This window comes from Prunus dulcis, chromosome 7, assembly GCF_902201215.1.
Source record: "Prunus dulcis chromosome 7, ALMONDv2, whole genome shotgun sequence".
In the NCBI taxonomy this organism is placed as follows: Eukaryota; Viridiplantae; Streptophyta; class Magnoliopsida; order Rosales; family Rosaceae; genus Prunus; species Prunus dulcis.
In genome coordinates this window covers 17,823,526-17,851,506 of record NC_047656.1, presented here as the reverse complement: position 1 = coordinate 17,851,506, position 27,981 = coordinate 17,823,526, and the positions used below count along the sequence as shown (strand labels likewise).

Here is a 27,981-nt window from a genome sequence, read left to right as displayed (position 1 = left end):
ATGGAAATTACATCGTTCCCATTTCTTAGTCAAGAAGATTACTCCCATTTCTACACTCTGTTCCCTGACATGGACGATTGCGACATAAATGGAGAGGGTGGCTTGAAGAAGCGGAGAAGAAAGGAGGACGACAGCAACAACAACAATGGCCCAATGAGCGACATACTCACCACGCTGATTTTGCTGGATGAGGAAGAGAAGCAGGAGCAAGAAGAGTTCTTTGTTCAAACCCAGCAGGAAAAATCGATCCTTGAAGCCAATCACAGGCAGAAGACTCGAGCTATGAATGAGTACTTGTCTGATCTTCAACAGAATCATGCTCAATCTGACGAATTGGACCAGTCTCGCGCGAAACGGACTCACCAATCGGCATTTGCGGCGGCTGCGGCGGTTGCCGAGACTGCGAATTCGAGTGCGGGTTCGGAGTCGGGGTCGGCTGTTCCGGCGGCGGGTCCTCACCGGAGGCTATGGGTCAAGGACAGGAACAAAGATTGGTGGGATAAGTACAACAATCCAAACGTTTCCGACGACGAGTTCCGGGAGGCGTTTCGGATGAGCAAGGCCACATTTGACATGATCTGCGAGGAGCTTGATTCGGCCGTGACGAAGAAGAACACAATGCTGCGCGACGCGATTCCCGTTCGGCAGCGGGTGGCGGTCTGCATATGGCGGTTGGCTACTGGCGAGCCGCTCCGGCTGGTTTCGAAACGTTTCGGGTTGGGCATCTCCACCTGTCACAAGCTGGTTCTTGAGGTTTGCTCTGCAATTAAGACTGTTCTAATGCCCAAGTTTCTTCAGTGGCCTGACGAGAACAGAATGAAAGCTATCAAGGAGGAGTTTGAAGCCAGCTCTGGAATACCAAATGTTGGTGGGTCGATGTACACAACCCATGTTCCAATTATAGCTCCAAAGGTGAATGTTGCAGCTTATTTCAACAAGAGGCACACAGAGCGCAACCAGAAGACCTCTTACTCCATTACAGTGCAAGGAGTTGTTGATCCAAGAGGTGTTTTTACCGATGTTTGTATTGGCTGGCCTGGTTCTATGCCTGATGACCAGGTTTTGGAGAAGTCAGCTTTGTTCCAGAGAGCCAACAGGGGCCTTCTGAAGGATGTTTGGATTGTGGGAAATTCTGGGTTCCCTCTAACAGATTGGGTTTTGGTTCCTTACACCCACCAGAACCTTACTTGGACCCAACATGCCTTCAATGAGAAAATTGGAGATGTTCAGAGGGTTGCTAAAGATGCTTTTGCAAACTTGAAAGGGAGGTGGTCTTGCTTGCAGAAGAGGACTGAGGTCAAACTACAGGACTTGCCAGTGGTGCTTGGGGCTTGCTGTGTTTTGCACAACATTTGTGCCATGAGGAATGAAGAGCTTGATGCTAATCTAAGTTTTGATATCTTTGATGATGAGATTGTCCCTGAGAATAGTTTGAGGTCTGCTACTTCAGTGCAGGCTAGGGATCACATTGCTCATAATTTGTTGCACCATGGCCTTGCAGGCACTGCTTTTCTATAGTTATTTTTTGAGTTTCAGTTTTTGTACTGTATTTTTAGTCATTCATTTGGCGCTGCCATTGTTGTAGTCATATGTAGAGTAAATGGTATAGAAATATAGCTTGGCTTTGAGCTTTGTGTATAAAAAGAGTTTAGCCTTCTATCTAATAGCATGAATATAGTTCATTCTTGATTTCTCCTGTCTGAATCTCTCTCTCTCTCTCTCTCTCTCTCTCTCTCTCTGACTTTGAAGTTTGAGTGAGTATATAATTGGCTGAGATGTTCAATCATGATATCATTATTGTCAACCATGGAGTTTTCACTTGTTTCTTGGCCATATCAGGCTATTGAATTATGCACAAGACCCCATATACCAGGTTTGACAGAATTGTGTTGGCCACATCATAATAAGTCCCAGTCGGACAGAATATTATCAACTTTGTCGAACTGACTGCAACGCGGTTTCCTTTGTTTGGCAAATAACAATTATGATTTGCTCCCTGCCCCACCTTACTCTGAACTTTGAATATATTGCTTCAGAGCTTAGTTAACTGGTTTCATGTGGTCATTTGACTTTAACCAACCCTCTCTTGGCATTGATATGGGAGAGAGTTGAGAGTTATTTCAAACTCAACGAGTTGAGTTTTTTTATTTAAATCTCATACTTCTCTTTATTCACTCTATATTCTAAGTTCACCTCAACTTTTAATTCAAATTTTTGTAATTTCTATGAAAACCCCACTATCTTCTCAAACCACCCCTAAATACACACCCAACAGGAAAAAAAAAAACAAAAAAAACCTCATCAACTCCACATCCCACACCCCGTTATCTTTTCCCTCACCACTCTACTTTGAAGCTTGGTGATTAACAACTAATTCCAGCTATAATTACTTATTGTAAAACAGTGAGACTCATAGTCTTTATCTTCCTTGAAGAGCCCTGATCAAATTCTTGCACAAAATTCAGAAGTTTGCTTGGGGAAATTAGCAGGTGGTCTTCTTGATGGTGACTTCTTACATTACATACCTCAATTGATGACCCACAAACCACTATTTGCATACCGTATTTAGGGTTTGTGAAGCGAATATGAGAGTGTAGTAGGTTTCTTGGATTGAAAGAGATAATTTGGCAATAGCAATAGGGTGTAAAAGAGTTTGTGTTTTTCTAAAACTTAATATGAATAGTGGTGGAGTGTGTGTATAGATGTACTAAGGTTAACTATTAAGTTGGATGACCTTTTTTGTCTTTTTACACAATAATAAAACTTAAGAGATTAATAATTTAAGTATTGGAGTAAATAAAAAAAAGCGAGGAGTGTTAAAAAAACTCTTGTTGTTTAGTGGCGATGTGACGACAAGCTTGTGATTATGAGTTGTTTGAGTAGTTTTCATGTTTCTCTCTTGGCATTGACATGGGACAGAGTTGAGAGTTATTGCAAACTCAATGAGTTTGAGTTGTTGTTTAGTGGTGGTGGTGTGACGACAAGCTTGTTATTATGAGCTGTTTGAGTAGTTTTCATGTTTTCTATATGTATATTGTGATGAGAGAGAAAAATAGAGGCGGATTTTTTTTTTTTAAAAAAAAAAAAAGCAAAAGGGAATTCATTAATCAATCATCAGGAATAATAGGTCCATCATAGAGAAGAAAACCCAATGAGATAAAATTTAAAAGGAGAAAAAAGAGTACCACACATGCCAAATTACAACTGAAACTCAAATGAGAGATGAATTACATAAACCCGTTTCATATAAATTTTCTCGAGAGGTAGTGCAGGTGTTTCATGTAAAGTTTTCTCATTGAAGTACTGTAGGTTCAAACGGATAATATCTCATAAATTGAATTTTCTGTTATGCATACAGTTGGTTTCGATAATATGCATTTTGAAGTTGATTTACAATCTCTGAGAGCCTGTAAGTAAACTCAAGTTATAGAGTTATAAGCATATAGAATAAGCAAATCTCATTCCATTTAACATGAAATTCAAAATCCTGATTATGCACCACTTCTTACCAGCTTTTAAAACTAGAAACTTCAAGTCTAGATTTAGTTTGTCTTCTTTTTGCATATGAAATTGAGCATTTCAAAGTCCTTGTTGCCACAATAGAGGCACCTAGAATGCTGGATTTTCCCTTTGGACTACAAATTAATTTTATTTTATCACATCATATTTAGTTCACCCAATATCTTACCTAAATTAGAACATTTAAACCAAGAAACATCCATAAGAAAAAGCAGCTTCTCATCTAATACAAACAAGCATTAAAATTTTATTTACTCTAAGCATTCACAGTTATATTATCGCAGCAGATCCTGCAAATAGTTGCTAATAGGTTAATCATACTATATGAGCACATTGAATTGATCACATAGCATTTCACATTATGTGACAGTTAATCTGTACAGACCACCTCAATTAATTTAAGAGTAATACTCTTACTATATTTGTATACCACATTTTCATACTATTTTATATGGCAGATAAAGTGGACAACCACATAAATTAAAAAGTGTCAATAAATCAAAAAAGAAAAGAAAATAATAAATTAATTTTAATTGATGTAATTGTCCATTTTATTTGCCGCATAAAGTGATATAGAACCATATTTAACAGATACTACAAATTAAACTTATCTTCCCTTTTTTGGATGCGCATATGAAACTAAGCATTTCAAAGTCCAGGTGACAAAATAATCAATAGGATCAGGTTTTGAATTCTGTTAGAATGTTGTGTAAACAATCACATTCACTCCAATTTCACACATGATTTTTTTTTTTTTTCCAATTTTATATATGTTAGTGTCACTGTGTATCTGTGACGTCAAAATCAGAAACAAAATTATCAATTGAAAAGTAAATTTTAAAAAAAAATTAAAACCCTTTTTAATCACAATCAGTTTATTTTTCTTTTGAGAATTTTAACATTTTTATATTCCAACCCAAGGCCTAGGGCTGTTTGTAATGGCCCAATGGGCTAAATGACTTTTTCTGTGTTTGGGCTTCCTTCCCAAACTTTCCCAAAAGAAAATCGTGTCTCTTTTCGCGCTCGCAAATCCTCTTCGCCGGTTCCAACTTCCAACTCGGCCGACTCGGTAATCCCCCAACCTCATCTCCTCGTTCTCCTCCACCGTCTTCTCCGGCCAATGCCGACTCTGGTCACAGCTTCTAGAATCTCTACGTGGGTCTTTTCAACAAAAATTTACACCGACAAACTCATTTTCGTTACTAAATTAGGGTTATGGTTGGTCCGCGTTTTGTTGAAAGAGGTAAGCCTCCCTTATCATTCTACTAGCAGAACAGCTGGAATTGAACACTTGATTCTTGACCTCATTATAATGTTAGTATATTTGGTTTTTATGTCATTGGAATGCCCAGAATTGCCTTGCCAGTCGCAGAAAAGAAGCCATTGACAAGGATGCTATTTACAGGTCTGGATAATTAAGCCCCTGCTTGACCCTCTCTCCCCTCCTATCTCTTCAGTAAGTATGCTTTCTTTTTGTTTCTGTTAATTTCTTGTTCTCGTGCTTATTTTTCGAGGCACCCTTCTTAGCATGTCAAAATTTAGTGAAGGAACTATATTCTGGCTTTGGAATAAAAGAATTACAATTGCACAAGAGTTTCTGTCTACAAACTCTGACACCTAGGTAGAAGGTAATGACCCTAAATTTTTGGCAACAGTTCAGTTTTTAACCGAACTAAACCTAGCTGGAGAACTTCTAAAAGCTAAACATCTGTTTCCAAAAATTTAGTGTTCAAGGGCAGTGTTGTTGTGTGCAAGATAATCTGGCAGCCTCTATGGTATTAGTAATAGTGATAGATCAGGTCCTTGTCCGATTCCTCTCCCTAATTCCGTATACTATGGTAGAAGAGAGTGTGGGTTTTGATCTTCAACCCTAATGATTATCCATGGCAGCATTTAGCTTTAGTAATATGCTTAGGAAAAGTGTAAGTTGAATCTTATTTCAAACAGAGCTTTGAACATGTTCTTCAAGATGGGGAAGGAAAATTACTAGATAACGTATTCCTTCCCAATACAGGCAGGCTTATGTGTTTTTTCAGGTTTCAAATGACTTTCAGTTGTTAGTGTAGGACTAAATTTGTTGCAAGCATCACATGCAGTATAATGTAGCGTTAGTGTACTTAAGGTTATTTGACCAAGGCTTGGCGCTTGTATTGACTCAGCTGTTTGTGCATGCTAACCCTGATCACTTAGGTGCACAGACACAAAAACCATTTATCCTTTGTATAATGATTGAGGTTTTTAAAAATTCTATAGCTGTTCTTTGAGTGCACCCTTTCCTACCATGTTTGTATAACTTATATGTCATCCTCGGATAACAGAGATTTTGAAATCTTTGGGACACATTATCAGTAGCATATAGTCATATATTATGCTTCAGTAAATTTTGCGTTGATTGCTATTCCAAATTGAGCTTTTAACATGAGTGTCAAGTTACGGAAGGGAAATTTTATAGAGCAAAATTTTCCTTTCGACTTAGAAATTGGAATATCTGATATTGACCTCACATTTCTGTATAAAACTTGTCAATGGGAAAGGAATTTTCGGTTTCTATCTAATGTTGTAGTGAATCCAATGTGGAGCATAATGGACGGCGTAAGGTGCACAGTGCATGATGCTCGGAGGTATCATCCCTAGGATTACATGGTATATTCCGCCTCAGCTGGCTTTGGAATTTCTGAGGGACCATTTCAAATTTTCAGTGAAGGATTAAGCAATGATAACATGCAAGAAGTTGCTACCATCCATGCCAGTAGAAGTCTTTACAAAGGAGAGCAAGAGGAACTTACTGAAAATTTTCCCGTCATGTCCAGTTTGTTGGACAGATTGGGGCATTTTTCATGTATCAAGTAATAATTGGTAGGAGGGTTTCAAAGTCTGCCAACTTTTAGCGGCGGTTTTTATCTTCGCCAGTAAAAGTTGTATTTCCTACGGTTAGCGACGGTTTTTTCTGTTTCTAAAGGCATTTTGCAAAATTGGGAAATAATTTTCGTCACTAAATGTGACAAAACCGGTGCCAACCGCTGTTAAATCCTAAAAACCGTCGATAAAAGAACACACTTGCCACTGTTGAAAAAGTGTTTTTCTTTATGTTTCCAGGTTAGACGTTTGTTTAGTTCTCCTAAACTACTACTGACAATTGGGTAAATCAAGTATAAGCTACAATAATCCTAATTCCACCAGAGCAATCCAACATTGTAATGATGGAGAAGCAAACTGATTATTACAAAATGAAGTAGTCGAAGAGAAAGGTCAAGTGACTATTGCCACATTGAGCATTCTGTTTTGCTTGATGGTTTTTCAGTAAGAGAAGCCTTTCAGTGAGAAAGCAAAACCTCTAAGGTCCTTTTTGGGATTGCTTTTTTTTTTTTGCCAAAAATCTACTTCTCTTTAAAGTTAAGCAGTTTAAGGTGTTTGGTAAAAGTAAAATATCCCGATTATTTTAAAAACAATGGCCTTTTGACAGCAGCTTTTAAAAGCTGGCTCTAGGTTGCTTTTTAAAGCTACTTTCAAAAGAAGCAGAGATAAACATTTAATGAATTTTTTTAATTCCCAAAATACCATCATTGATTTATAAAAAATGATACTACCTCCACTTCCACATCCAACTCCACCACTTGCACCACCACATTCACTACTTCTACAACCACCGCCACCACATCCACCTCCTCCTCATCCTCTGCCACCACACCACCACCCCAACCATCAGCTCCTCCACCACCTCCACCACCACCACCACCTCCTCCTCCTCATCCTCTACCACCACCACCCCAACCATCACCTCCTCCACCACCTCCACCACCACCACCTCCTCCTCCACCTCCACCACCACCATCACCTCCGCCATCCCCACCACCATAACTACCACAACCACCAACTCCACCTTTATCACCACCACCTCCACTCCATCACCACCACTACCACCACATGATTAGTACATAAAACTTTTAACATCATGTCTATTTTAGTCATTATTCACAGTTACAACAATTTTATATTAAATTTTACCAAACGGTTTTGACACTGTCTTTTGTACTAACAATACTTTAAAAATATTGTTTACCAAACATGGAGCCGCTTTACTTGACAGCTAATTATTTTCAAAGCACAGTAAAATCAACTTTTTTTTAAAAGTGATAGCAATCCCAAACTAAGCCTTAATCCTCTTGCCTTGAGCATTTCGATAGCATTTAAAATACGATTTATATGGTATTCTGTGAATGCGTGTTTAATATAGATATGGTAACATCAAGGTATCTCCCTAGTTAGTCTAGAAACATTCATTTAGGACAACTTCTGAATTCTTTCTAATCGATTCAACATTTTCCCTTATTCATGAACCGTAATGTTTGCCCCTTTAGAACGACTCTCATCAAGAAAATTCATTGCACCTGCAAGAGTTTGGTGTTAAAACTCTTTTCTGTCAATATTATAGCACATTCTTATTCTGGTCAGGTCTCATTATTATTGATGACCATGATTATGTCAAGATTAATTGAATTGCAATTTAAACAGGCAGATGAGACTGTACGTTTGAAGATAAAATTACTGTCAAAATAATTGCATTTGTAAACCTTGCACATCCAAGTCATTTGCTAGCAACATCAAAGATTTGTGCAGAATTGGTTTTCACTTCCAAACATGCCTGCCAATAATAACTCTCTTTCCAACGTGAGATTGATTTTCTGTATCTGGAAACCACTTTTACACACACCTCATTTTGTACACTTTTTTTATACACTTTTTTTATACAGGCGCTGAAGCGCGTGTGAAGAGACTTTATTATTAAAACTCATAATTTTGTTATTGAAGTAATATTTGCCTCTATGGTGTGTTTATATTATAGAATTTTCCTTTTAAAAATATGATTAATTGCAAAAGAATATAAAGAATAAGTTATATATATTATATTTAACATGCTCTCTCCACCTGAGAAATGCCACCCAAGAGAGTGCAACTGTTCGGAACCCATGGAGCTGCCCAATAGGAGGCGCCCACATGTCAGGTAGACAAAATAGACGTTGGAGAGAGAAAAGTATAAAAATTGGTTGTAGAAGCCTGTTTTTGGAGGTCTCATATATTCTCATTCGTCCCGGGGTCTTTGCTTCGTTGTTACTTGTCACAATCATCCAAATTTCTGAAGCCACACAGAGACACAGAGAGAGAGAGAGAGAGAGAGAGAGAGCGAGGGAGCATGGAGAACCATACGCAGATGGAGAAGAACGAGGTGGGGCCCATGGCTATAGAGGCGGAGGAGGACGCCGGAGAGGTGGGGTCCAGCTTGACCCTGGAGAGGGTGGCTGCAGCCAAGCAGTTCATAGAGAGCCACTACAAGGCTCAGATGAAGCACATCCAAGATCGTAAACAAAGGTATGAAAATCATTTCCTTTTGTTTATACTATTTCCAAGGATCTCTCTCTCGCCTTGCCCAGTTTTGGTTTCAATCTCTAGCTTTCCAGTCCTTGCAATCCCAGCTGGTGTATTCGTGATTTTCGTGATCAAATTTGGTTTTTTGTTTCTGGGTATTTAATGTTTTTTTGGTTTAGGAAAGAAAGCTTCGAATTTTGTAGGGAAATGAGGGTGCTTGGACATGCATTCCTTGAAAGAGTTGGAATTTATTTGGTGTATGGGAAATGGGGTTCATAAGGATATTCTAAATCAGTGTGCTCTTGGTTTTATGAGGTAAAGGGGAGTGCATTATCGTAAGGAGAAGAGACCATTATAGTTTGTTAAGGAGTGGGATAGATTTTCCTTTTTTTAAAACTCATTTCGGATTTTGGTCTTTCGGAATGCGCATGCTTGCATGAACTGAAAGTATTATTGTTTAATTTATGTTTATCGCCAAGTCGAACTGTGTTTAGATTTTCTAAAGTTGGTCCTGATGTCGAGAAAATACAAATGTTCTAAGAAATATAAACCATAATAAATTTTTGAATGCTGAATGACATTTTCAAATTAGTAAAGAATTGCCTAGTGATGGTTATGAGTTATGAAGCTTCTTAGATATATTATCCGCAAATCTTTAGTTGGAAAAGTATGTGGTTATTTGTTTGTTAATATTTTAACCACCTTAGAAGTAATGAATGGGGTGCAACTGTGAACAAAGCGAGAAAGTCATTAAGTGTACATATATGAGGCAGTTTTGAATTTTGAATATGTTTCTTGTTTTCTTCTATTTTTTTAGATTTCAATAGTTGCTCATAGTTGTGATGTGCCTTCACAACTGGTAATTAAAGTAAAATTGGCAATGATTAGGTCATAAAGGCTTTTAATCTTGATACGCGCCCTCACATGTTTTTACTGTTTCCAGGCGCTCAGTGCTGGAAAAGAAGTTGGCATCTGAACGTGTGCCAGAACAGGAACAGATCCATATGTTGAAGGATTTGGAGCGCACAGAGACTGAATATATGCGCCTTAAAAGGCACAAGATTTGTGTTGATGATTTTGACCTTCTGGCAATAATTGGGAGAGGGGCCTTTGGAGAGGTTAGAGATATGCGTATTTTTTATAGTTTGCATAGGTGCTTGGTTTAAAAGATTATTATTTTCCCTCTTAAACATTCTATACAGAGGAAGTGAGTATAAGCTTATTTCAGCTACCTGTGAGTTGTTTATTGTTACAGTACGCTGATCATTTCTAACACAAGTATGATGGTTATTTGTTTCCTTTTCTTTGTTGAAGTTTTTGTATATTCATTGGTTTATGTTTGATACTTCCTTGATTAAGAACCTTTATATAAAACTTTATAGGTTAGACTCTGTCGGGAGAAGAAATCTGGCAACATTTATGCCATGAAAAAGTTGAAGAAGTCAGAAATGCTCAGTAGGGGGCAGGTATTATATGATAGATTTAGAGTTGATATAAATTTTAACTTCTATTAAAAGTATTTTAAACGTGTGTGAATATATGCACTCACTGGTTGTCTATCTGCAACGTAGGTTGAACATGTTAGAGCTGAAAGGAATTTGCTTGCAGAGGTTGCTAGTCACTGCATTGTGAAACTCTACTATTCCTTTCAAGATGCTGACTACTTGTATCTAATCATGGAGTATCTACCTGGTGGTGACATGATGACTTTGCTTATTAGAGAAGAGACTTTGACTGAAACTGTTGCAAGATTTTACATTGCCCAAAGTGTTATGGCTATAGAATCTATTCATAAACATAACTACATTCACAGGTTGGTTTATCCAGTTGTTTACAGGCTTGCCAACATATCAGAAGCTGGATTCTCTTGAACAGCATTATATTAATAATTGTACATCAGGAACATAATGTAACTCTTGCATTTGTTGCATCTATATTTTCAGAGACATAAAACCAGACAATCTTCTGTTAGACAAAAATGGTCACATGAAGCTCTCTGATTTTGGTCTTTGCAAGCCTCTTGACTGCTCAAATTTGTCATCCATAAATGAAAATGAAGTACTAGATGATGAGAACCTACATGAGACAATGGATATTGATGAATCCTTCCCAGAATCCAAAAATGGGAGGCGCTGGAAAAGCCCGCTTGAGCAACTTCAACATTGGCAAATAAACAGAAGAAAACTGGTATGAAAATGATATTTTCCTTTATCTTTTAATGTGGCATTTCACATCTCTTAGATTCTTAACTAATAAAGTGCAAGCAGCAGATGTTTGCTATTTGTGTATTATGATAATTAACACTGCATGGATTTAAAGATAGATTATTTAATGTCACTCGGAGTCGTATATGTAATTATGTGTCCACACTGTTACAAAAGTCAAGTAGATCAAGATCAGAGAGGCTATATTAACCTTACCAGAAATGGTATATTTCTGAAATGACCTTCAGTACAGTAATTCATTTTAAATAAGGATATATAAAGCGTGGTTCAGTAGAAAAAATGTATGGTTCTGTTTGAGGGACATCAGAGTATATAATCGTAGTTTTCACAACACAGCAGACATTTACATTGTCTTTGTCATTTGATCAGTCAATTTCCTGGTTGAAGAGTTTAATGTTATGAATGCATTAAAGTTCTTGTGGTAGTGTGTTTTGGCAATTTCAAGGATATTGGTCCTAGAGACCTTTGTTTTTCTGATCATAGTCATATTACTTTGTTCCAATGATAGGCATTCTCAACAGTCGGAACTCCGGATTACATCGCTCCAGAAGTATTGTTGAAGAAAGGATATGGCATGGAGTGTGACTGGTAAGTCCATACAATTAATGCTTATCTGTTCGACATTGGCTTTTCTTTGAAAAAACCATTAGTATTGTAATTGTGTTTTTCAGTGAAGATCTTTGCAGTGTTATTGAATTGCTATAGTAGCTAAAATATGGTATGCTAAACTTCATTGTGAATTCTATTATCTTACCGAATTCCTTCCTGGTTGTAGGTGGTCACTTGGTGCAATAATGTATGAGATGCTTGTTGGTTATCCCCCATTTTACTCTGATGATCCAGTGACAACATGCAGAAAGGTTGATTTGCAATGAGTATATGTTTTGGTTATATTTTCTAATTGAAGTATGTGATATCTCATAGCTTTCGATTCATCTTCTTCTATGTTGTTGGGTTCCCACAATCATTAGATTGTAGTGAGATTAATTTCAACATAATTCTTCAGGTTGCTTTTGTCTCACCGTTTTTTCTTTCTTTGTAGAAAGTTCTATGTATAAATTATTTTTGAAGCACTAACCTTTGCAAAATTGTACAATTCTTACGTGTCATGGCTACTGAAGAAGCTTTGAGTTGATTTCTTTAGGCAGTTGTGATGTTATATCTTACTAAAGTTTTATTATTAACCAAGAACACTCATGTATAACCTGACATGTGGAACAATCTATGCTAGATTGTACATTGGAAAAATCACTTAAAATTTCCAGTGGAGGCAAGGTTGACACCTGAAGCAAAGGATCTGATCAGTAGGTTCCTTTGTGATGTTGAAAATAGGCTTGGTAGAGCAGACCAAATTAAGGTATTTTAACTCTCTTTCAGATGACATTTACCCTCATACTGTTACGCATTTTCTTAATCATATAAGTTTGTTTTAAATTTGTTCAGGCTCATCCTTGGTTCAAAGATATTGCTTGGGACAAACTTTATGAGGTGGAGGCAGCATTTAAACCAGAGGTCAATGGGGAACTCGATACTCAAAATTTTATGAAGTATGATGAGGTGAGGTGTTAAGCACACTCCTGTCTTCCTTTATTTATTGGTAGTGTGTGAAGTATTAATTTGTTTTACCTTTGTGTCTTAAATTCAACTGTGCTCTAGGTGGATCCACCAGCAACAGGAAGAACAGGATCTGGACCAATGAGAAAGGTATGTTTTTCATAGCCGAAAGAGTACACAGACTTAAAGTGGCATAATGTTAATTTATGATCTGGTGATGGCTATTCCCATGTAAAATATGTTGGTTTAGTAAATCAAGATTTATGTCATACACATAGTATTTCATACTGTAGAAGGCATATTCATAATTCAATGGCCTATTCAAAGGTAAAATTTGGTAAAAAATTGGAAGGCAGGTTTGAACTCACTATAGATGGATTCCTATACAATAGTGGGGTCCGAGGTCATTGATGTTAATGGAACTTGGTCTTCTTAAATACTATTGATCATTTTTTTCTGATGCCATTATGCGATTCTTTTTCTTTAGATATTTTGGGTTTGTACTTTATACTAGTCCTCTAACTTTCTCTGCAGATGTTGTTGACTCCTAAAGATCTCAGTTTTGTTGGCTATACATACAAGAATTTTGAGGCTGTCAAAGGGTTACATCAATCTTCTGGTATGGGATGTCATTCTACCGAAGTACATTCTTGACTTTTCTCTTTTTCCTTTTGTTTTTCTTGATGCAACGCGCTACAAAGTTTTTATGTAATGAGCAACACCGTTTACAATCTGCTAAATTTCCTTGATTATGTTCATTATTGTTGCCATTTTTTTTTCTCTTTTTAATTATTAATTCATTCAATGATTACAGATCTAAACAGGAGTGCATCACTGAACCGATCATCTATTGACTCTTCTCAAAGTAATGCATCTTGAACCGAACTTGCCTCATCAACTGTCATTTTCATGTTTAATATTGAGTTGCCCTATGCTAATCAATGATGATCCTGTCCAGGTGATTCGGCACTGGACTACTCCACTAGGTATTCATGCAGCGACATGGAAGCTCAGGTGCTTGCTGCATCAGAGGATGTCATGTCAGAGTGACTCATAGCATCCAGTGTAACAGGCGGACAAGGCCCTTGTATGAACATGTTGGGTATGCCTGCTTGTTTTTGGGTCAGGTTTTGCCCCAGTCACCATGATCAACACAGTTGACTGCTACATCTTGCAGAACTTCTTCTAAGTGTACAGAGTAATATTGAAGACACTTCAAGATGACCCGTGGATCGGTTCGTTTTGTAGGAGTAGTAGTAGAGATCTTGAAAGCTTTTGTATCCAAGTAGGTGTGAGAATTTTGTCATGGTCCTGGCTACCCAGGTTGGCAAGCACAATATGCCTTCGCTTGTGGCAGTTTCCGGTCTTTCATCCTTTCTTGATTGTCTAGGAAATTATGGTGCTGTTTGTAAACAATGACCACCCTGATAGTTGGAATTGTATGGATGGCCCTGTGTGGCTTTGGTGAGTAAAACAGGAAATTAAGTTTTGATTCCTAAAGTTTGAGGATGTTCTTGTTTTGAAAATTATAGTTAAACATCTTTTTCAACAACTGTCTGTCATTCCATGAACATCTTGATTGCATCTGAGCGCAGTTTGGCTTCTCCATGTCTTTAAGAGACAGATATCTCATATTGGATACCATGAGCAATGCTATGGATAGTAATGTGCCCACATGCGTGGGTGATTGTCAGCCGTGGATGCAGGTGGGTACCACAACACTCATCAACGGTTGACAGCCAACCCCTCGGCAACTCTTTGTGGCGCTAACCATTTACAAATCAAATTGACGTTCTTTTACTGAATTAAAGCTTATGAAGACTTAGGTCACAAACTTTTGCATGTCCTTTAAAAGCCTAACCATAGAATCCGAAACATGACCACAATTCAAAAACACATGCAATGCAAACGCATGACATGGGATATTATGGATAGCGCGAGGACGGTGACATTCAAAACACATCAACGCAGTTGTTTGTTTATTCTTTCTTACGTTGTATTTGGTTGTCGGATTGGGAGACAGACTTTAGTGACGGGGGGGGGCTTCTTCTGTAGCACATGTTTTCAAGTTTAGTGATTTCGAAGTTGAAAACTGGCCTTTGTTTGTTTACATAAATTTATGGAAAACAGTGTTCAAATATTTGGCATGGTTAAAAGTTTTTAAATAGGCCACTTTAGGTGAGCATTTTATGATATTACTATAATTATTATTGACGTGCGGATTTTCTATTTACCTTTTTTGTGCTTTCCATTTCAAACCCTCAGTTTTTTATTTTCTTTTTCTTTTTACAGAAATTCAAACCTTCATTTAAATTTTTTTTGTGGTTCGTATCTGATTAGCCTACGAGAGGTTCTGGACTCGAGAAATGTACAATGACAGTTTGTCTGATTTATGTATTTAACAAATGTAAGACGATTGTTACTATAAATGATTAAGTGCAACTGTAATATGTATATGCAATCACTCAAAAGTTATTATACGTGTGTTAATACTTGAACACTAACTCGTATATTGAAAATCGGTAATAATTATATGTGTTAAATTTAGAGTGATTTCATAACATCATGCTGGCATCTCACGTGATGTTACATCCGCACACAATAACATTTCCATATCACGAAGTGTTAAAATCATCTAACTTTATAAGATAAGAAGACTTCATTTCCCAATCATAATTTCAAATTATACAAGTTTAACAATAGATTCAGATTTTAATGTTAATATAGGAATTAATCATACTTTATGCCCACCATTTCCAGTCTCCCATTGCTACAGGCAAACCTATAGCATGTGTGTGCAGCCTTAATTATGATATTTTTAATATTTATTTTCACAGAATAATATTTTTAAAAATTGTTCAATAATTGTCACTTCCCAAATTCATCCCATGTGCCAATACACCTACCTACAAATCATACATATGCATATATAAATTTACATACATACCATTCATTGAAAACTCTCTCAGAGTAGCTGTTTGAGCCGGCTCGACAATGTTCTTCCCAAAGTGCCCCCACCCTCGACGACGATTTTAATGCATTGATAAAACGAAGCATGGGCATAACAGTAACTTCACTATATCCCATTCCATTGCCGATCAAAACACAGGGCTCTTCTTCGTCCTCCATGGCTTTGTACGAACCTTCGATTTCGAGCTCCGAACTTAAACAGAACCCTCGGAATATTCAATTCCTACCCTATCATTGAATCTCCAAATTAAAGAATCGCCCTTGCTTCAACATTAGTTAGACATCATTGTCCCCGATTGAAGGTATAGATTTGAATTTAAACTTCAATTTGATTAGATTTTGGTTGATTTAACTTCTACGTGTTTATTTAGGGTTTTTATTTTTGGCGTGTGATTGAAGGTTCGTAATGCTTCATTTCTCTAGGTTTTCCGTGGATTCAACTTCTAGGGTTTCCGTTTAATATCTGAGCTATTTTTCTTGTTTTAAGGTTTTTTGTATTATTTTTATTGATGAACTCAGATTAACGGAAAAACTTTAAATTTAGGAAGCAATAAAGTAAAAGATAAATAAAAATTTAAAGTAAACCAAATTTAATGTGACTATCTGTTTGATAGGTGTAGCTTTTGTTGATTAGAATGGAGAATCCTGAGCAAAATAAAAATGTTGAAAAATAGTCTCATTCAGTAAAATTTTAGCTCGAAAGACCTTGAACTTAGGAGTCATACTATTACTTGGGTGAAACAGCTAGACCCACCTCCTCCCTCTAGAAAAAAGAGCCAGGGAAAGAATTTTATTTCTAAAGAAGGAAAGATGATAAATGAAAAAAATGCATTTGGTGACTGTGCGGTGTCACTTTCGCAGCCTTCGATATAGCTGTGTTCATTGAATTATCTTAAGTCCTTTGTTTTAAGTTAAAATAGAATGACAGTCAGTGTTGATTTATTCTGCTATGCTCATGGTATGTTAATTGGGCCATTGTGTAGGTGTCTGTAATAGCATGTGTTGCTCCATTTAGTGTCATCATCCATCTTAGTTAGTTTTCATTGGTCAATGAACTGATATTGATATTTATTACTTAGGGAGATTCAACCAGAACTCAACAATGACATCTGTTAATTGTCAGCTTATCTGATATTCCTAATCTAGTATTTACTTTTTGGGTGTGTGAACGTTAGATCTGTGTAGTGTTCTTATCCTTAATGAACAGTAGTAGTAAATTGTAGAAGTAGCAGGATAGACCGGGGGGAGGAGATTGTACCAAAGGAGACCTGTTTGACCGGGTGTTTGGTTACTGTAAATTGTGCATATTTGAAGTGGAAATATTTTCTACTAACTGTGAGCTTACCAGATTTTCCTAATCCAGTTTTGACTTTTGGGTGTGTAAGTGTTTGATCCCCTTCCAAAAAGTTAATGCTTAAATCCAGGTAGTCGTAATTATATTTGTTATATATGCAACATGCCATTCATTGGGCCTTGATCTTAATTTAATATCAATGTGATTATCGTAATACTGCTAACATTAATAGAGAACTATAATGCTGCTTATATTTCTGATTTCTGTGCATGATTCTCATATAGCATGCGCATCATTTGCATTTATTTATGAGGGTCACATGGTTTCTGGGTTGTAATGCTACATAGTATATGTATTCGGGAGTGTGTTGATAATATCTCTCATGGAGTGCTTCACCCATTCTCTTTTATGGATATAATAATATGGATATAATAAGATGCAGCATCTATTGCAAAGGTTAATTTATTTCCTTCTTTATCCTTTCGGATAGGGGAGTTCATGAGATTATTTGAATCTTAGGTTCGTAATTTTGTGAACCATTACTCTGAATCTGAATGGCTTATGCATAATTTTTATGAACCAATACCCTTACTCAAAATCTAAATGGATGTTGCAAATTTATTTTACCTTTGAATAAGGAATCCATAATTTATGTGCTGTATGGTTTATGCATCTCAGTCCAATTTCTTGCTTACACGTTTTCGCATCTGGCTTTTCGTGATATGTATCCAATAATTTTCTCTTTTCTTGTGCGCATTAAGGATCTCAAAAAATGGCTACCCATCTCATCATAATGGAAAACTTGATTATTAATTTTGAAAAAAAAAAAAACCAAGGATTTTGCTTCTTGTATCATGATCCTTATCTGTTTCAGGTGCACTGCCCAGTCATTGTTCTTTAGAGTTTGGGCTTTATGCGCTGTTGTGCCCATCTTTGTCATGCACCTCTGTATTTTCTGGCTTTTTGACCCGGAGAATGTGTGGAAACTGATGCAATGGCAACTTCTAGCAAGTTTGATCTCTCGTCTGGTAGCCCGGATAGACCATTATACAACAGTGGGCAGCGAGGATCCCACATAGCTGCTCCATTGGACAGATCTGGTAGCTTTCGCGAGAGCATGGAAAATCCAATTTTATCTTCACTTCCAAACATGTCAAGAAGCACGTCTCTAATAACACATGGAGATGTAACAAACTTCTTCCATTGCTTGCGCTTTGATCCAAAATTGGTGGCTTCAGAGTACAAGTCTAACCGACAAGGGGACTTGAGAAGACTTGTGAGTGTTGCTCTTAGCATTTCACCTGATGAATCTCCATCTGGTTCTGTAAAAGGAAAACCATCTCCAATACCAGAGGATATAAAACGAGTCAAAGCTGGTCTGCGTGACAGCTCTGTTAAGGCTAGGTAGTTCCCTGTATATTTTGCATTTTGGTTCGTAGTTGTGAATTGTAAGTTGTAATTACTCCATAACATTGAATCATTTTACAGGGAACGTGTAAAAACATTCACTGAAGCCTTATCCGTATTCAACAAGGTTTTCCCAAGCGTACCATCAAAGAAGAGATCAAGAACAGAAGTTTTTTCTAATGAACGGTCTAGTGTGGTGTTATCAAGTGATAGGTCAATCCTGGGGCCAAAGATGGGTAAGATTGGTATTCAGAGTCATGCTGTCACAGGTGCTTTTGAACTTGAGCAGCAAAAGTCAGAAGAAAGGACCAAGAACTCTGTCCCAAACAAACGCACTCGTACTTCTTTGGTGGATGTGAGGGTCTGTATCTTGGAAAATTTTCTACTACATTTGCCTTTTTCGCTCATATTTTCTATATTGTGCTCCTTTCTTGTACTGTTTATGAATATCTTGTTTAAAATTGACTTATAGGAACTACTGTAGTTGTAATTGTGGTTAAACTACGTTTTGTCCAAAGCTGCTTTAGAAAATCACTCTATGCTGTTATGGTTATTCTATTTTAGTACCTGTTTTATGGGCATATACAAATACTTCACTTTGATCTAATTGGATCCTTCTTCCACTTAGATATCCCTTTTCAAATGTCTTGAATGCGAACATTTTGTTCACCTGAGTGAGTGTGGGATATGGTACTCATGTAGGTTAATGTTTATTCGTATTATTAGGTTTCCAGTGCACCCTTTTTTTGTTTTTAGTTATGATGCATACGTGACTGCATATAATTATGAAAGTATGTATACTTGCTTCATACTGTTCTATTGTTCTCGAGCTGTGGATTGGTTAAATTTGTCTTTTGTGCTTTAAGCCATGTGCATTCCGCCTGCTAATCCATGAAAGGTAGATTGATAATGTCTCTAGTTATCTTCAGGTTGGCACCATTGATATTTTCTGCATTATTACTCCTTTAAGGGAAGACTGACTTAACTATGATAATTGTAGATGGATGTGAGGAGTAATGCTCTTGTCCGGCCATCTGGGGCAGTAGACAGGGATAGGGAAATGCTGCGGCTTGCAAGTAGTGGTGCGGTTCAGGGAGAGGATCGGAATTTATCTATCGGTGTTGATGGTTGGGAAAAGTCAAAAATGAAGAAAAAACGTTCTGGGATAAAGCTAGATGCTTCTCCAAGTATGGTATCCGGTAAACCAATTGATGGCTTCCGTGAAACTAAACAGGGAATGCAGCAAAGGCCTGTGAGTGATGCCCGTTCAAGGTTAAATAGTGACTCCCATGGGTTCAGGTATGGCTTCTTAAAGTGCAACCGTACATGCATCTTCATATAAGGACAGTCTGAACCATGATATATAGAATCTTAACAAATGTATCCATTCACGGTTGAGGTGAATTAGATCACCATTTTGCAGAATGTAAATTTTTATTTCTAAAAGGAACTTAGGAACACGTAGCCCTTTCAGGTCAATTTACTGGTACAGAAGTCCCGGCGAACTGTTCAATGTTAACGAATTTATGCTTATTATTTATATACTTCTACCGAGGATCCATAAGGGATGTGGTAATTGTTTAAACTTTATGCAAGTTGTTGTTTGTCACCATTTATCTTCAGTTTTGTATTGGAATTGCACATCTTATTCTGGAATTTTAAAAGGACCAAGGTTGTATTGTATCCATCTGAGGGCATTGTTAATTTGAGGTTTAATTGCACATTTATGTTTTGATTTTTCTCTTCGTGTATATGGATTTTGATGATAAGAGATGAATTGTAGAAATCAACTACTTCACATACTTTCAAAAGTTTTAAAATGAGTTCAAAGAATCAGGCAAAAGAATGACACCTATTTATATGGTTAAGTTGTTTGGTCCTTTCCCTATAGGTATACCGGCATACTATTTTTTTCTGTCTATTTCCATTTGGTGTTGTATTGTCCTATTATTTAAGGAAAACATGTTAATTATTTTGGTCAGATAAGGAAAACATGTTAGTGATTGAGAATATCATAATTCCCTGAGGCCTAAGAAGGCATATCTAGAAATTATTGAAAAATCATGCCTTTTATAATATAATTAGCAACTAAGACTTTGGTACTTGTAATTTTTTCATCTGATGATAAAAAGGCAATACGCTTGATGTAACAATTGCCCTAAAGGATATCTGTACCAGTGGTGATTGATTAAAACTTTTGCAGTTATTGAGTAGAATCAATCTCATGGATGGAATTGGAATGCATAAGACAGGACTCTCTTTTAGGCTTTCACCTCATAGTACAGATAGTGAAAGGTTTTTCACATAATATGAATACTTTCCTACGGGTGATCGAAGGGCCACTCTTCTTGTTTTTCTTTTTCTTTCATTAAACTATGCTTCTTGTTGACATGTTATTTCATTGAACTTTTGAAATAATCACTTAGGAAACATTTTTCAGATTTGTTTTTTGTTTGTTTGTTTGTTATTCATCGTCATCTGTGATACTTGAGAGGTAATGTTGATGTCTTATATGTTCATAGGCCAGGAGTTACTAATGGAGCTGTTGGAGCTGGAAAGTCTGACGGAATCTCACAATTCCGTTCATCCATCCCTAAGACTGAACCAGACAACACTTCCCTTATCAATGATAAGAGAGATCACCCTATTGGTACAGATAAGGAAAGGGTGAACCACAGAGCTGTTAATAAGTAAGCATAGCATCCATAACATTTTCGTATGTGCTTATCTTTTAGAGTGGTGTTCGACTGCTTGTTAGGGCTGCTATCTGGGTTCTATTGTTAGCCTCTTTATCTCTTGCTCCTTCTATTTATTTACTAATTTGGTCTTTGTTTATTTATGAAACTTTGTATTGATTTCTCCCTCTTTATACTGTATGTCTTTCAGGGCAAGTGTTCGTGATGATTTTAATTCAGCTAGTCCTACCTCAAGCACAAAGATAAATGCTTCTGTTCGGGCTCCACGATCAGGCTCAGGTGTTGTACCCAAGTTGTCTCCCGTTGTTCATCGAGCAACTGTTGCTAATGATTGGGACATTTCTCATTGTACAAGCAAGCCCCCTGCTGCTGTTGGAGCTAACAATCGCAAACGCATGGCATCAGCACGATCTTCATCTCCACCTGTTGCCCAGTGGGCTGGCCAAAGACCACAGAAGATCTCCCGCACTGCGAGACGATCAAATTTTGTTCCTATTGTCTCAAGTAATGAGGAAACCCCTACTATGGATAGTGCATCTGATGTTACTGGTAGTGACATCGGGATGGGATTTGCCAAACGCCTACCAGGAAGTTCTCCTCAGCAGGTTAAGTTAAAAGCCGAACCTTTGTCTTCAGCTGCACTATCGGAGAGTGAGGAGTCAGGAGTTGCGGAGATTAAATCCAGAGATAAAGGCAAAAAGACTGATGAGATAGATGAGAAAGCTGGACAGAATGTTCAAAAGGTGTCCCCTCTGGTCCTGCCATCAAGAAAGAATAAGCTGGTTACTGGGGAAGACCTTGGAGATGGTGTTCGGAGGCAAGGGAGGACAGGGAGAGGTTTTACTTCCACAAGGTCTCTCATGCCAATGACGGTTGAGAAGATTGGAAATGTTGGAACAGCAAAACAGCTAAGAAGTTCCAGACTTGGTTTTGACAAAAGTGAAAGGTTTAATATATTGTACCTGTGTATATTTTTCTGGCTGTCCAATAAGTGTGCTATTTATTTTGTAGCCTAAAAATATTTTTACTTGGATTGACTCATATTTTATTGTAATTTGTTACACAGCAAGGCAGGTCGACCGCCAACTAGGAGACTTTCTGATCGAAAGGCCTATACACGTCAAAAGCATACAGCAATCAATGCAGCAGCAGATTTTCTCGGTACTTTTATTGAGGAATAATTTCTTGAATTGATTTTCCATTTTAGTATAGTGTTTTTTGTTCTCTATTCACTCTTGTTTTAATTTTCTAAGTTGGGTCAGATGATGGACATGAAGAATTATTGGCTGCTGCAAACGCTGTCGTTAATTCTGGTGACTTTCTCATTAAAGATTTTTGTTTTTATCTTATTCCAATATATATTTTGTTGTGGAATTTAAAGTTTTATTATTGCTACAGCTCGGTCCTTCTCAAGCTCATTTTGGAGGCAAATGGAGCCATTTTTTGGTTTTTTATCTGATGCGGACACAGCTTACCTAAAGCAACAGGTGACAGCTTGCTTTAATTAAGGGGGTGAAGGAATAGAAGCTATTATTTTCTTAATAATTGATGTTGATAAATACTTTCTTGTCCCAAAAATGTTTTACTTGGTACGCATATTTAGGAGTCAGCTATGCCTCTGTCTCTCCTGTGTATAGTTATGTATTCTAATTTTCTATTGATTTGTCAGGGAAACATCGAATCTAATGTGACGACTCAAGCCCAAGTTCCTTCTAGTATAGATTGTAGCGCTACTGTCACTAATGGGCTTAGGTTGATTGGATGTGAACCAAAGAGTGGAGAATTTCGTCCAGAACATTTAGTACCAGGAGCTGGGGATCATGTTGCAATTCCCCTCTGTCAGAGACTCCTAGCAGCCGTAATTCCAGAGGAGGATTTCAGCAGTGGAAATGACGACCTCACATTTGATGCAGATGGGGTTGAATTTGATATAGATGCAGAGGTGGAATCAAATGGTTTGAGTTATCAATCACAAGATAACTTTCAATTTGCCGGGCATGCTGCTTTTAATGGTTTTAGGATTACTGGGAGGCCGGAATATGATGAGCCCGAAGGCACACACAAAGCAATCAGTTCGAACTTCAGTCATTCGCAAAACGGTTTTCTTTCAGGGCAAGTATCAATATCTGGATTGGCCTGTTCAGAATCTCAGTATGCTAACATGCACATAAATGAAAAACTTCTCCTGGAGGTCAATAGTATTGGAATTTTTCCAGAGCTAGAGGTTGGTTTACTTTCCATAATATCTCTCATTTCCCTTCTATCAAATGTTTCGTTTCATAAGAAGCTTTTTCCTTTGAAGCTTTGTCCTTTCAATATTTCAAAGTTATATATTTTATCCTTTCATAATATGGACTGCTATTAATTATATATATATTTTTTGCATGATCTTTGTTAAGCCTGATATGACACAGACTGGGGATGAAGGAATCAGTGAAGAAATTAGGAAATTAGAGGAGAAGTATCATGAACAGGTATTTTTATATAGAATTACTCTGCCTTAGTTTCTACTAACTTTTATTGGATTCTTTTTCATCTTCTTACTGCTGCATCAGAACATTCTGTGGAATGGATATGCATGTTTGTCCATCTTAGGCCAGTTGACTTGGATAGGAACTTTAAATAAGTAATCATTTTGGATGTACGAGAACAGTTATTAGTTACTGTGCTTTTAATTTTCTATTGAACTTTGTTCTTGAGGCTTCCATTTAATGGTTGTCTTTTTTATGTAATAGGTCTCCAACAAGAAAGGCTTGCTGGATAGACTCTGGAGGTCTGCCTCGGTAACAGAGGAATTCCGAGAAAAGTAATTGATCCTTTATCCTGTGATTATTTTGCTTAATCTTCTGTGCATCATTATGTAACTAATCGATTTTTGTTTTGTATAGGGAGCTTGAACAGCGTGCCCTTGACAAACTAGTTGGAATGGCTTATGAAAAGTATATGGTAATCCATCGTGTTACTTTGCTCTTTATTCAATTATTCCATTTAAGGTTTCAGGATGCAAATATAGGTATGATAACTAAAGGGCTAGAGCTGCAATGCATAAATGATCTAGAATAAATCGATAGAAATAAAGGCCAATGATAGGCCTTGGTTCTGGTCAGGGGTCTTACTTGCTGTGTTATACTCTTGCTAAGTATTGTATGTGGCTCTAATTTATTTGGGATGCTACTGACTGGGTGAGGTATTCCGAGCATTCTGTCATCATCCTTTAATGTCGCCTAGCCTTTGTTCTGGATGGTGCCTTTCGATAGCTTTATGAAAAGATAATCAGTCAAGCAACCCACTTCATGAGATGGTCACTGGGGGTTTGTAAATGCAATGCTTGCATGCAGAAAAGGTCTGCATCTTTTGTATGCAAAAAAACACCTCAATAAAATGAAATTTAAGAACCTGATTTCATTGGAATGGATTTCAGTTCCAAAGTTATTAAATAGCATGCCGTCTGGTTAATCTTTTTGGCTCTTGAAATGCTGTTTCTGTGTGTTTGTATTTTGTTATGTTATTGTTGCGTTTCTTTTTCTAGATTGTGTTACACTCTTATGTTAATAATACTTTTTTTTTATAATTGTCAATTTGGATATGCAAATTATTCTTAAAAAATTGAATCCTTGGTTGCCTCCATTGGTCTAACATTGAGGCTGTTTACTCAAGTGTTTCAAGTACTGCTGGCGTTCTGCTTTTGACAATAGACTTGCATTGATGGTGGCTGAATTTAATACAAACATTGTTTGACAGAGTTGTTGGGGTCCTAATGCCACTGGTGGGAAGAGTACCAGTAACAAAATGGCCAAGCAAGCTGCCTTAGCATTTGTTAAGCGGACATTAGAGCGATGTCGAAAATTTGAAGATACGGGGAAAAGCTGTTTCAGTGAACCCTCATATAGGGATATACTTCTTTCTGGGTTTTCCAACGTTAATGGCATGCGACAATCAGAGGCTATTGCAGAGGGTGAATCCACCAAACCATACGCGTCCAAAGTTTCGGGTATTTCTTTTTATGCCTCTGAATAAAATATTGGGAATGTGCTTTCTGTTCCATATAGCTTCCTATGCGTGTTCTTTTACTGATTGTGTAAGGCACAAAGGACTTTGCAGTCTGGATATTTTCTTCCTCTTCTTTGTGATTTTCCTTTGTTCAAATATTTTTTTCGTCTCTTCTGCAGCTTCCGTGGGTTCCCAGCAAAGCCATTCACAGTTTAGTCAGAATGCTGATAATCATAATGTCGTATCTTCGGATGTGCTTCCACCTTTAAATCACCTGTCTGAACAAGCTAATGGTAGAGAAGAGACGTGGTCAAACAGGGTGAAGAAGAGGGAATTGTCACTTGATGATGTAGGTAGTAATATTGGAACTTCAAATGTCCCGTCGGGTATTGGAAGTTCTCTATCTAGCAGTGCAAAAGGAAAGAGGAGTGAGAGGGATAGAGATGGAAAGGGGCACAACAGGGAGGTGTTACCTAGAAATGGAACTCCAAAAATTGGTCGGCCAGCATTATCTAATGTAAAGGGGGAAAGGAAAACAAAAACGAAGCCTAAGCAGAAAACAACTCAACTATCTATTTCAGTAAATGGCCTCCTTGGCAAGATGTCGGAGCAACCCAAACCAGCATTGCCTTCTGTATCAAAATCAGGTGAAATGACTACCAGCGGCAATACCAAAGAGAAGGATGAGTTTGCCTTGGATGCAATTGATGACCCAGAGTCCATTGACTTGTCTCACCTGCAATTACCGGGAATGGATGTATTAGGTGTCCCTGATGATATTGATGGCCAAGGGCAGGATTTGGGTTCGTGGTTGAATATTGATGATGACAGTTTACAAGATCAAGATTTCATGGGTCTTGAAATTCCAATGGATGACCTCTCAGACTTAAATATGATGGTTTGAAGTTGCTTCTCTGTATAGTCTTGTTCATTATACTATTGACTAATGAAACAAAATTGCTGTTTCAAGAAATGACCAGTGATAAGAATAGTCATTTGACTATCCAGTTCCAGCTACATGCATAGTCATTTGGCTATTGGTCCACAGTTAGGTTATATAGATTCTTTTGTAGGCTCCTGCACAAGTTGAATTTTGAGTGAACCTTTCGGATGTTTTGGATTTTGCTCCTGTATTAAGTTGGTGACTTTGACTGTAAAGATCTTTTTGTTCAAGGCACTAGTTAGTATGGTTTAGTTATTATATCTTAGCAAACACTGTATCCTCCCTGTAGCTGTTACAAATCAGAGAACGATGTCCTCTTGTACATACATTTTATTATTTCTAATAAAATCAGCTCTTAATTCAATGTGTTATTCTCTAGCTGGCAAACTCATCATTAGAAGTTTCGCCTTCTCTTTGTCTATTGGTTTATGATTCTTCTACAGAGATCTTCAGTCTACTGCTAAATATGAAGTAGTGAATGCAATTACCTTGGTACACATCCAGGCGTGTGACCGCTTGAGGTTTTTGTCCTCTCAAATTCAACTTCTGGTGGACCTTTTACTTTTGGTGTGTATATTGGTAAGGCTTACTGATAGTTAAAATTTATTTCCCCATTTTTGTTCTGCTACTAGTCATACATCATTTTCTGTAGATTTCAATTGAGTGGGACTTGGTCCATTTTTTTGACAGGATATACCTTACCTCGAAAGAATGGCTTATACGTCATCTCTAAGTGCTTCTTTGTGGACCTTGATTTCAAACGGTTAAGGTATGTCGTTATTCCTAAGCCTATAGCTACTCACCAACCTTGTTCTGAATTTATTTTGAACCTTGATTTGAGTTTGCAAGAAACCCTTGGTTCTATGCTTTTACCTGGCATTGGTGCTCATTTGAGGTTTATTGCTTTTTAATATCAAGTTTGATGCTTAGCTCACTCCTCCAGGCTTGACTTGTGTCTTGTGCCTCACTTGACGCTGGTTTTATTTGGTATGAAACTTGAAATTGTGTTATACCCTTTTTTAGTTGATGCCCTATATATTTGATTATTTTCAGTGCATTTAAGACTTCAAAACCCACGTTTACTTTTTTACTTTTTTCTTTTTTCAGAATAATGTTTACTTAAGATTAAGGATTTATCTCACAAGCTTCTATTTACTTGTCTCCCGATGTTGCTTTTCTTCTCTTTTTCATTAGTAATAGTGTTTGAAGAGGAATACCAGAACTTTCAAGGACATTGTACACTTTCTATTGTAGTCCCAGTGTTGATGAATGCTCTATTTCCTGATTGTATTAACTAGTTGCCTTAGTTATGCAAGCTTCTCCCATATAATCATCAGGATTATCATAAATATGTAAAGTCAGGCGCATGCACCCTAAGCTGTATTTCTTTGGCAGATGGTTTTCAAGGTCAATACTGCATACTCACCACGTTACACATGTCTCTCTCTAAAAGTATCTTGTTTTTAGCAGTTTCATCATCATTCTTGTAGTTTACTGTTGGTGGCCTTAAATTTGTATTCAGTTCTGAGTTGATCAACCCTATCTTTCCATCGCAAAGTTTTACTTGTATATATACATATATGGCCAGGTTTTCAAATATTACATAGGTGAACTGGTGTGCACATTTAACACTAGTGTTTCTTTCTAGAGTTGTTCAGGCAGAGGCTGCCTCTAAACTCTAGCTTAAATTACTTTGAACGCTGAAGAACAGGACTTTTTCTTGAAAGAACAATGAAAAGTTGGCAGCAAGTGTTCGGAGGCCAGCCATGGATGGCCTCACTTGACCAGCACTGTTAGGCAATGCATGGCTGGCCTGTTGGGGCCGGACTGATTATGGTTGGTCTCGAGTCGTCGTGGCGGCCACGGTCGTTCTCATCGAACTGGTAAGAAAAGAAAATTATATAAAATATCTTGTCCAAAACTCTGATGTGGTGGTGAGGATATCTGGGCTCAGGGCCCAAGCTTTGGGGCCTAATCGTCCAGGCGTCATGGTCTAGGTTTAAGGCTCAAAGACAACAA

The 27,981-nt window shown here is 37.4% G+C and overlaps 3 protein-coding genes and 1 long non-coding RNA gene across 6 annotated transcripts in view; all 4 read left to right on the top strand.

The window, feature by feature from the left end:
• The window catches only part of LOC117633425 (protein ALP1-like), a 2,031-nt gene extending 338 nt beyond the window's left edge, over window positions 1-1,693 (top strand). The window contains exon 1 of the mRNA XM_034367030.1: window positions 1-1,693. This exon is cut by the window's left edge and continues 338 nt beyond it. Coding sequence (XP_034222921.1) covers window positions 1-1,518 — 1,518 coding nt within the window. The 3' untranslated portion in view covers window positions 1,519-1,693.
• A 2,882-nt stretch (window positions 1,694-4,575) lies between these two features.
• LOC117633426 lies at window positions 4,576-6,536 on the top strand. Its single transcript, XR_004586655.1, has 3 exons — window positions 4,576-4,762; window positions 4,872-4,975; window positions 6,083-6,536. It is a non-coding gene; the product is annotated as an uncharacterized LOC117633426 (long non-coding RNA).
• Window positions 6,537-8,580: 2,044 nt separating this feature from the next.
• LOC117633424 (serine/threonine-protein kinase tricorner-like) lies at window positions 8,581-14,162 on the top strand. Its single transcript, XM_034367029.1, has 13 exons — window positions 8,581-8,886; window positions 9,827-10,001; window positions 10,266-10,349; window positions 10,455-10,696; window positions 10,827-11,070; window positions 11,617-11,696; window positions 11,884-11,968; window positions 12,340-12,465; window positions 12,552-12,665; window positions 12,765-12,812; window positions 13,197-13,281; window positions 13,477-13,527; window positions 13,621-14,162. The coding sequence occupies exons 1-13, from the start codon at window positions 8,711-8,713 to the stop codon at window positions 13,710-13,712; spliced, it is 1,602 nt and encodes a 533-aa protein (XP_034222920.1). The 5' UTR covers window positions 8,581-8,710; the 3' UTR covers window positions 13,713-14,162.
• A 1,460-nt stretch (window positions 14,163-15,622) lies between these two features.
• LOC117634135 lies at window positions 15,623-26,333 on the top strand. 3 transcript variants are annotated; one of them, XM_034368068.1, is made up of 15 exons: window positions 15,623-15,934; window positions 17,801-18,330; window positions 18,415-18,694; window positions 19,334-19,632; window positions 20,856-21,023; window positions 21,220-21,975; window positions 22,096-22,190; window positions 22,283-22,342; window positions 22,428-22,516; window positions 22,699-23,253; window positions 23,429-23,503; window positions 23,765-23,835; window positions 23,918-23,975; window positions 24,771-25,020; window positions 25,199-26,333. In XM_034368068.1, exons 2-15 carry the CDS (start codon window positions 17,921-17,923, stop codon window positions 25,921-25,923), a joined length of 3,891 nt encoding a protein of 1,296 aa, XP_034223959.1. In that variant the 5' UTR covers window positions 15,623-15,934; window positions 17,801-17,920; the 3' UTR covers window positions 25,924-26,333. The 3 variants fall into 3 exon arrangements, with proteins under 3 accessions (XP_034223959.1, XP_034223960.1, XP_034223961.1); XM_034368069.1 differs by having other exon boundaries at window positions 15,638-15,934; window positions 18,415-18,688; XM_034368070.1 differs by having other exon boundaries at window positions 15,638-15,934; window positions 22,292-22,342.
• The last annotated feature ends 1,648 nt before the right edge of the window (window positions 26,334-27,981 follow it).